The sequence below is a fragment of the Dysidea avara genome, chromosome 8 (genome assembly GCF_963678975.1).
Source record: "Dysidea avara chromosome 8, odDysAvar1.4, whole genome shotgun sequence".
In the NCBI taxonomy this organism is placed as follows: domain Eukaryota; kingdom Metazoa; phylum Porifera; class Demospongiae; order Dictyoceratida; family Dysideidae; genus Dysidea; species Dysidea avara.
The window spans coordinates 24,380,780-24,391,557 of NC_089279.1; the positions used below are offsets into that span (position 1 = coordinate 24,380,780).

A 10,778-nucleotide genomic window follows, 5' to 3' on the forward strand; every position below is an offset into this window, starting at 1 on the left:
TGCATAGATATTGGAGACATCTGTCTACAAAATATTACCATCTATTGTAAGCATGTATAATGGCTAAATTAAATTCAAAAGGATCATGCCTAGTGAAGGATGATTTATTATATTTATGTATACATTGATCATGTCATTTCCAATGCAGTACTTATTGAATCATCATGCATGTTCATAACCTACCATCTCTACACCTGCCATTACACGATAATTTGTAGGAAGACGTCCTATCCATCTGATGACTCCGTAATGAGGAGGGGTACCAAATTGTACCAATGCGCCCACTTGTAAACAGTCAGAATTATCATTTGGCGATGTAATGGCAGGAGAGTCGGATGCATATGCAGAATGGACGTCATAATGCTTATTATCAGGTACATCCCCTTCCCTTTTGGGATATGAAGCTGCATCTATCAATTGTTGTTGCACTTCACTATCTAATATCAATGAATCTAAGGCTTGAGAGTCTTCCATTCCCAACTCTTTCTGAACTTGCTGACGCTTTCTGTGATGCTCTGAGTTCTTTTTTTCCTTTTCAAATTGCTGTTGTACGGTTTGCTGCTTAACTAAGCTGTCCATGTCAGTAATGCCAGCTGCTTTAATACTTTCAATGTCAGCATAATTTAAAGCTTGTTCCTTTCGCTTTGTGGAGTAAGCTTTACTCTCTGGTGACCTTCTATGTTGATCACTCTTCATGGAAGCACTACTGTGTTGTACTTTTGTGTTAAACTCCAATGTTGCACTAGAATCCTGTGAGAAACATCACTGTATGTACACACGCATAATGTATACTGTGCATGTAGATGCACACATAGTGAGGATTATAAATATAACACACTGATATACCACATGATGTGGCTTAAGCAGCCAGTGTGGAATATTAACAAAATGAAGAGTAATACAAACATGAATGCTGTCAAAAGTTCCATTGGCCTGCACTAACAGCATAAATTCAGCATATAGTTGAGTAAATCATTAATGGAAAAACCAGTGCTTCGTATTAAATACACACTAATAAGTTTAAACACACCCATTCACAATTAAACACTCTTCCCTATCCTTCAATTTTATGATTTATGTATTTATAAAGGCTTTACAACACATGTGCTGAAGGTCTATAGGACATACAGCCTTTTCAAAGATGTCATATAAAGTATGTTTTAAAAAGTGCATAACATTATATACAAACATCTTGTGGGTGTGTTATTGGTACTTACTGGACTACATGGATGTATATCCTTTGATTTACGCACACTGGAATATGATTTTGATGACAACTGATCCATAGACACAAACACTGCACTGCAACGATCGGACTCGAAGTATGTAACATCCTTAAATTTACCATCACTTGTCCCTTCTCCTCTTTTTTTCCTACACATACAGCAATGCATGTACAGTTGTAGTACAGTTACACACACACACACACACATACACATACACACACACACACACACACACATGCATGCATGCACACACACACGCACACACACATGCACACACACACACACGCATACTCACACAAGCACACACATGCATGCACACACACACACACACACACACACACACACACACACACACACACACACACACACACACACACACACACACACACACACACACACACACACACGCATGGACACACACACAAAGTTTGCATAACTTTCATAGCAATTCAGCAGCTGTAACATAAGACTACTTGATGTAACTTGCATAAGATTAACTAAAACAATTTTATTAAATAGCCAAAGTAATTATTTGTGATTGCATTCTTGTTGCAAAATGTAGAAAATTTTTCCGGTAATATTTTTCAGTTCTTTAAAATAATGATTACTAATGTTCTGATTGGCTAGAAACATTTGTAGCTCTGTAGACGTAAAGCCTCATTGTCACCTAATATTGAATTACATTTGATATAGCAAGTACTCTATGACTACATATAATAACACTGCCTACCAAGAATTCCACTCCAAAGTTTGTTCCTGTTTCTCCAGGTAGTTCTCCAATGTATCGTACAACTCCTTGGACTGGCAGAGGGATTGTTGGGACAGTCACAAACACAAGAGAACCAACTTGTAGCTTCTGCACCCAGTTAAGTTTTTGTAGAACCTCAGTTCGATCATGTAAACGCTTCACTCCTTCTAACAGGTTCTTCTGTTGTAGAGTGATCTTGTGTACTTGTCTAGATTTGCAACTTAAACAAAAGCTAGATCCAAGCATCGTCTTATAATTCACTTCAGTTTCCCTTGATGACACAGCCTCCACTAGGGTACCTTTAGGAGCCAACTGTTTAGTAATTGATGGCTTCTTTTGACGGCCTGGAAATAACGTGGTTCTCTGTTGTCGAACTTCACTCTTATATTCAACTACATCCTCTAATAGTACACCAAATCTCAAATCTTCCATTATAAACCCTTAGTAGCAATAAAAGAAAGTAAAATGCATTTTAAAACAAAAATCTACACAATTTAATTCACAAGTGATTATTATTATTGCACCTGGTTATGAAATACACATGGTACTGTACCTTGCCATCTGCAAAAAGAAAATCTTAGAGTTGTGAACTCATGAGTACATATATAGTTAAATTGCACTTATGGAAATGGTTCATAGGGATACATTGTCTTCTCACTAATGTTATTGTAGCTGTTAAGCAATTTGCCAAGGAGTAAAAAGGTCAGTCCACATATTGTACATGTTGACATAAACTTCTAAGCTCAATAAACTACAGTTATGACAGCAGTTAAAATGATAGGCAACAACAGTTTGTTTGCAATAGCCTCCAGGACAGCTGGGCAGTGCCTACATAACACTAGTAACTGGCAATGAACATGGGCATAGCAAGATATTTCTAGATAGGTGCATGGGCTCTGTTCCAAAGCTAGATCAGAGGCGGAGGAAGGTGAAAAAGTTGGGTGGGCTGAAAATTATTTGAGGTGACACTTGTATAGAGCTGGAGGCTTGTTCATAGTTGCAGTGTTTAAAACAGTGTGCTTTCAGTATGCAAAGCATGCTCCTTTTAGGGGGTCTGATGGCATGCTTTCTGAGAAAGTTTTGAAAAATAGGTGCTACGAGATTGAATCTGGTGGTACTTTTTGCAAAGGTATTGTCAATTAAAATCTTTTAGATATGACATACATACAAATGACTCCTTCCACTATATGATATATAGCTGCCAGTTTGAAACCACAACAATACGTGATACACTCGTGACGTCACACAAAGTAATTTTAGAGGAGCTCTGCCCCTCTCACCTGAAAGTTGGGGGGAGGGGGTGGGCTCCAGCCCCTCTAGCCCCCACCTTCTGCCACCACTGTAGGTACAACAGTGTGCAAAGCACACTAGCATGATCTCTCTAGGGGAGTCTGGGGAATTTCCCAATGGGAAATTTTAGAAGATCAATTATGAGGGCAATCTTACATAATGGCAGCTCTATTAAGACGGCTGCAGGTTCAAGGCTACCCAGGTCCAGTCATGGAATTTTTCTCCTTTCTCCACCTTTTCAAACATACTTTTTGTAACAGCTTTAAACAGGCTGTAGGACCAGGAGTCCTACAGACCTTCAATATTTGTGTTGTAAAGTCTTAATAAATTAATAAATAAAAAGACAACTGACTGTTCTATTGGAGTGTTTCAATCTTTTTGCAAGCTAAAACCAGAAAATCAATAGAGGGGCTTCTCCCCCAGTGGCTATGCCTATGAATCAATTCAGAAGTCATTACTAAAGTTTTCTCACATGCAAGCTTAGATAGCATGAGATATAGGGATGCGCCGATTTTGCCGGCAAAATTTTTGGGAAAATACGTTGGTAAAAGCAAAGAGCAAAATGCTGAAAAATAGGTGGAAAAATTGGAAAAATGGGCACCAAGGAATGGCAACTTGGCACATTTTGTATGATAAAGATCGAGATACTCTAATAGAACAGTCAGGAATAGTATTAGGACAACATTATGCTCATAGGAATGATGACTAAAGATCGAGATACTCTAATAGAGCAGTCACTATGTACGAAATATTCTAATAGAGCAGTCACACATGCATGTAAGCTAGAGATACTGCAATTAATTTTTACTGATGCTCAGCAAAATAGAAAAATTTCGAGCAAAATATTGAGCAAAATGGGTAAGAAATGAAAGAATTGCAGGAAAGAAAAATAGGTGGAAAAAAAAGCAAAATAGGCTCATCCCTAATGAGATAATAGTTAGCTGTGGTTGAGTAAGTAAGAAGGAATTTCAATGGTTGATAACAAATAATGGTGTTGATACTTTCCTTACAAACCATCAGTAGCAATATTGGTTCTTAAAGTGTTTTACACCACTGGCAAAATTTTCCATATTGGTAGCCGATCTGATTATTGAACACATCTCTGTTTTGTGTGACCATACATTTAATAAAGCAATGTTGGTTAAGTGTTTATTTATTTCATCAATTTGTTGTAAAAACATTGTGGATTGCTAATTGCATATTTTACATATTTGACCACCTGTCTAATTCACAGAAAAACCACTGTGGTTGTTAAACAAACTATGAAATCTCTTCCCTGCAACCAACAGTAATGCTGTAGTTTGTGCAAGCAGCATTGTGGTGCAACATTAAAGCAGCAATTACATGCCAAACATTTAAGATACATGGTTGCTGTATAAGATGTGGTATTGAAGCATGGAATTCAAATGATTTTGTAGACCAGATATTCATATAACTATTCAACAAAGGTAGGGTCTCCAATGAAATTGTCTACGCACCACTGCAAGATATTTAGCTTGTTGTGCTGGTATTATCCAACTCAAAATGTAGTTCTAGTTTGAGAGTTGATCACATCGTATTTTTGATTATTGCATAATTTACATTAAAATATTGTTATGTAAGCTGCAAGGAGTGGCCCAAAATTATATTTAGCTTGTTATCTAGGGTAGCTACTACTGTAATCCAAATGAGCTAATAATAATTGCATTATTGTGCCATCAAGCATAACTAATGAGATCAACAAAACACGCTTTTATTTTGCCTTGATGTGCACACACCCATTTTCCTCACAGCATGGAAATACAGCCAATTGTCCTGTGAGTCAATTCTGTTAATTTGGTGGTTTGCTATCTGGCAGAGGTCAGTGACATTTAGTGCAATTTTAGGGACTTCAAGCCCGGGGAGACTGGGTTCCTAGAATTTATAAAGACCGATAGTTTGTATGAGGTTGCTTTCTATGAAGTGGCATCATGGAAAATACTTTTGAATAGTTCTAGTATATGCCTACAACAGGACATTATGCTATATAGTTCCTCCACATAGCATAGCAATGCTTACTCAGTCAATCCTATATGGATAATTACAATCTGCATGAAAACAATAGCTTTTAGTGCCCTTTCAGAATTATTAACACTTTGTTGTCAATGCTGAAGCAGTCGAAATATAGATTATGGTGCTGCTTCAAAAAAAGAAAGTAATCGAGTCTGTGCCGGTTATCTAGCCATTGCCATTTTAGATTACTAGCTATGCACAAATTTTGAGTACTTACAACAACCCTGGGTAGTATTCTGCTTATAAGAAATGTCAAGCTAGTCCCTTGCAAGCACCTATGCACATTGATGTCACCACATCTTTGATGCTCCATGCAAAATTTCTAATATGTTTATTTCTCTAACTAAAACCATCACACCTCCAGTTATGTGGTGCATGACTCAAAGATAAGATAAACATCCTGCACTGGTAAAGAAATTGTTTGGTGCATTCAGTACATGATAGCGTGACAGCACTGATAATAGCAGAATTTTAGCTCAATTTCTAGCTATTGTCAAAGTATGGTTTGAGTTTTTTTTATTTGCTAGATGTTGTTATCTAGGATTGCTATGCTCTACAAACATAATGATCACTGGCTATATTGCTTGTACTGTGACAACTGATTTCTTCAAAACAGCATTGTAAAATTTTGGCCCTACGCTTAAAATTCCACCTTTTTACTGCAAATCATGCAATAAGTGAAAATATGATGTGCTGGTTTTTTTTTTAAATCTAAACACTTGTATCTCCTGTTTTGCAGTGGTTCAATTATCATTGCAGTAGTAAAAGAATTTGAGTGAAAGTCGATGTCTTTCATTGAGGGCTCTAGCAATGGCAATGAACAAACAATTCAAGGCTATATTTGTCATGGACCATCACATACTCCACAACAGTATTCTGCTGTAGATATAGCTACATTCATACAAGTTCGTGGCCCATTTACCACAGGCTGGGCAGAAATTTGGGGCTTGGACTTGGAGCGCACTTAAAAAGCTGTATGTGAATATGACACTTTCTCACTCTTGTAGGTTTCTACTATTTACCTCACGAATAGGTAATGCGCCTAATGCTTTTAAAAAGTACTCAGATTTAGTTGAAGAGCCACGCCCATATTTGTTACGCATGGTAATATAGGCACAAAATAGTAAACTTTAGCACAGAAAATTAACGGAAAACCTTTCACTGCTCTACAGTGATGCCTTACGGTTTCTGCAATACATTTCTGTACCGTTATATAACCCGGCATTGTACTACGGGTTGGTAGACGGACACAAATCACACATAGCTATACAGTAGTTTTACTGTAGTGTAGTAGCTACAATTATATACCGGTAGAATTTAAACTCTACTGTACCTTTCAGTCCACACGGTACTCCACAATTTTCGTTGTTACGGAAATGATGCTGACTCCCTGAGTGATTTAAGAACTCAACTCACAATCCTTTGTCAGGCGGCGCCCGTTAGCGGCTAGTTTATTGGTGTTTAATTAGACTAGTATACGGAAACCACCAGTGTGCATTAAGCTTATATTAATGCATAAAATTTGTAATCTGAAACTGACAAGGATTGACATGCTCTTAAAAAAGAGTCATTATAAGCTCTTTAAAGTAGGCAGGTAGCAATACCGTGTGTCGTGCGGCCCAAGAAGCCGGCGCGCCACACCGTGAGTATATTTACAGGAAGAAAGTAAACGAGATTTTCACACCTTTGTAGCTCCGTGATTCCTCATCCGATTGAAACCAAAGTTGCTACAGAAGTGCCGGCTAGGTAGGGGAGTCCACATTCCAAATTTGAAGAAAATCGCTCCAGCCATTTCCGAGATACGAGCGGCCAAAGTTTGGGTTTTTTTTCTTCGTTTTTTTCTTTTTTTCGCACACTTTGCAAAATCCGAAATAAAACACGAATTCGTACTCCAATCGGGCTGAAATTTGGCACACTTAAAGGGCTCATTAAGGCGAATCTCAGTACCAAGTTTGTTAGGAATCCGATGAACATTCACGGAGTTATGACCAATTATTTGCGTAAAATAAGGTCGAAGGTCTGTCACGCCCACAGGGTAAACTGCTTGAAGGAATGAGCTGAAAATTGCTATGTAGATGGAGTAACTATCGTAGGAGTGGTTTGAAAGGAATCCAGTTAAAGGCCATCGAGATATAACACAAAACCCAACCTGTGTCACAATTACGCGATCGATTTTTATGAATAAAAAAACTAATAGTTTTCACGCCTACCAGGCAAACCGCTTAGAGTAGTGAGCTGAAAATCGTTGTGTGGCTGGAATAATTATCATAGAAAGTCCATGCAGTAGTACAGAAGAATCGGATTACAAACCACTGAGTTACAGCGGCGGAGCAAGTAGTTGATATGAGGGGGGCTGGGCTGACCCACACTTATTTCTATAGTTTGGTAAGGTGAGACCAAAAAAAAAAAAAAGGTCACAACCAACTGACTAGAGCTTTCCACCTCACCAGCTACCATTTCTAACTGATAAACTACATAAAAATCCTTACATAGCTCGCTACACACTGACTACTTTATTAGAGTGACTGCTCTATTAGAGTATCTCGATCTTTATCACGGTTTTCAGCCCCACTCCAAGATCATTCTGAGGGGGGCTTCAGCCGCCTATGCTGAGTTATGATTCCAAAGCCAACTACGTGTAGCATATGCGAGATCGAGATACTCTAATAGAACAGTCACCCTAATAAAGCATTCAGCTACGTTTATAACTTATTCCATTATAGAATTATATTACATTGCAAGTTATTCTGTAGGGAGTTCAGCTACAAAGAAACCATTCTGTAGAGAGTTCAGCTACAAACAAATCACCCTGTAGAGTGTTCAGCTAGATAAAAGTCACTGTATACAGAGAGATCAGGTCACCCTATAGAGAGATCAGCTAGAAGAAGTCACCTTGTAGAGAGTTCAGCTACAAAGAACACACTCTGTAGAGAGTTCAGCTAGAAACAAGTCACCCTGTAGAGATTTCAGTTACAAACAGATCATCCTGTAGATAGTCCAGCTAGATACAAGTCACATTGTAGAGAGATCAGCTAGAGGAAGTCATCTTGTAGAGAGATAAGCTAAAACAAGTCACCTTGTAGAGAGTTCAGCTCCAAAGAACCCACTCTGTAGAAAGTTCATGGTACAAACAAGTTACCCTATATAGAGATTAGCTAGAAAGAAGCCTGTAGAAAGCTCGGCTACAATCAAATTATCTTGCAGAGAGTTCAGTTACAAACAAACCACTTTATAGAGAGATGAACTAGAAACAAGTCACCTTGTAGAGAGGTCAGCTACAAAGAAACCATCCTGTAGTTCAGCTACATTTCAAGTCACCCAGTAGAGAGATCAGGTGCAAAGAAATTATCCTGTGGGGAATAATTGACATTTAATAAATATATGTATATAATTTGTATAATTACTATATAATAGAATCAAAATTAGTTGAAGTATTAAAAATCGTCTTTAAGTTCTTTTCTTCTTCCTGTGGTAAATAAAAAAAAAACAGATGGGTTAAGAAAGCCCCAAAGCCAGCTATAGGCCGGCTTTGCAATATACAAATACAAAAAGAAGTGATATCTTATCAAAAACAGCCAAGCTGTAAAAAAAGGTGCGGCCCCTAAAAAGGCCATGGTGAAAAACATGTGAAATCCAAGGTGGCGGCCAAGAAATGGCTGTGATGGTAGGTTAATGGCAAAAATTTTAATTATGACAATTCAGGTGAATTTGGTGCCAAATCCTAGTGGAGGAGGCAACGCAAATTCACCTGAATTGTCGTAATTAAAATTTTTGCCATTAACCTACCATCACAGCCATTTCTTGGCTGCCACCTTGGATTTCACATCTTTTTTCACCATGGCCTTTTTAGGGGCCGCACCTTTTTTTTACAGCTTGGCTGTTTTTGATTAGATTATATGTACATAATAATTACAAGGGGTCAGGAGTCTAGTTTCAGGGTTACCAAGTTATCATAAAAGTAATAATAGCTAACTGGAGCCCTGGAAAGATAATTGTAGCTACTTGTACGACTAAATAATTATATCAACAGTTCAACAGATCGACTACATCCCATGATGCAAGCATTTATTATCCTGTATGAATAGGAGATGGCAACACGAGCTGCCTACTGAAATATACAATGTATTGTACTCTTCGGTAGATGGCACACATTGCTAAGTCTTGTAACGGTCACTGGTGCTGTATTAGAAAAGAGCCAAATTAATATCTTTACTATAAAACAGTTTGTCAACAGTTGAACATTAGCTATATGAGTTCTCATGTTGTGCCTTAATAAGATTTCACCCCTTGAAAAGACATTACATAAAAAAACTTGTAGTTGTCAAAATTTTGACTGAGTAGCTAATGAATAAGTAAAAGCATAGTATGGTACATATTTATTCTGTTTCTAACATCCTAGAGAAAACCATCTCAGCCAAATCACCTCTAATGATGACATTTATTGACCTTCAAAATGCATTTGGATCCATTCCTCACCAATACATATTTTATATGCTAGAGAAAATACAGGTGCCTTCTACTGCCTTCCTGTTTTGTTCATTTACACCTCTCTGCTGTTATCAAATGTCATCAAATTGACATCAATGGACAATCCCTATTCCAGAGTTTTCGTGACACCATGTCTCCAATAATGATTATTTTGACTTACGTTTAACCCCTGCTAAATTTAGCAGAATAACTAAACAAAGGCTCCAGTTTTTTGTTATCAGCTAACAATTCCTATAACTCTGCCAAGCTCCCTCCTGTTGGGATACGTATATGTTTACATCAAGTGGTTGGAACCAGATGATGAACCTCCAGGATGGTACAGTACAAGGCTAAGTTTCATGATTATAATCTGGATGGCTCATGCAAAGTGGTTTAGGATGAGTCATCTTGTAATGTTGTTTGTGAATCTCTTTTGTTTGAAACTGTTGAGTGGCTTCCCTGTTATAAGCACTTGCCCAAATTTATATCACCCGGACCAGATGTCATTTTTATAGAATGTTTCATTTGATACACTTCCAACTCTGCTGAATTTGCATCACTGGTGCATACAAATAGCAATTTGTCCTCTTTGTCAGCCACCACATCCTACAGTGCCTGCCACCATGGTTTCCCAGTTGCCTTGCTGATAGGTATATATACCTATTGCTGTTATCCTGTACTGCTATTCCTCACACAACTGAACTTCAAACTTGCATCCATGGTCTCAAAGTGTTTGCTGATTTGGATGGCCAGCGTACATCAAATTCTCCTCCCTCCACTCCACCAGCTCCTCTAGTATGTACATATTGACCAGACATTGCATCGGAGCTAATCTGCCCATTCAATTCACATGACAATCTTGTGGCTGTGTGAAACTGCAAAGCAGTTAAATCAGAGCAAATACAGTAGTTGTAACTTTTTGGGTTTGTCCTGTCCTGTTTGGGTTTGCTTGTCCTCACAATCAAGATCAGCTGCCTCGGGCACTATCTTAAATAAGAGCATCACTACTACACAGA

At 38.0% G+C, this 10,778-nt stretch overlaps 2 protein-coding genes across 2 annotated transcripts in view; both read right to left on the reverse strand.

Annotated features, from left to right (window-relative positions):
- The window catches only part of LOC136262951 (uncharacterized), a 245,500-nt gene extending 244,776 nt beyond the window's left edge, over positions 1-724 (reverse strand). Inside the window, exon 1 of the mRNA XM_066057370.1 lies at positions 184-724. Coding sequence (XP_065913442.1) covers positions 184-696 — 513 coding nt within the window. The 5' untranslated portion in view covers positions 697-724. The remainder of the gene's footprint in view (positions 1-183) is intronic.
- A 551-nt stretch (positions 725-1,275) lies between these two features.
- Positions 1,276-6,674, reverse strand: LOC136263273 (uncharacterized). Its single transcript, XM_066057782.1, has 3 exons — positions 6,629-6,674; positions 1,957-2,414; positions 1,276-1,374 (listed from the first exon to the last, which is right to left on the reverse strand). Exons 2-3 carry the CDS (start codon positions 2,404-2,406, stop codon positions 1,348-1,350), a joined length of 477 nt encoding a protein of 158 aa, XP_065913854.1. The 5' UTR covers positions 2,407-2,414; positions 6,629-6,674; the 3' UTR covers positions 1,276-1,347.
- Positions 6,675-10,778: the final 4,104 nt, after the last annotated feature.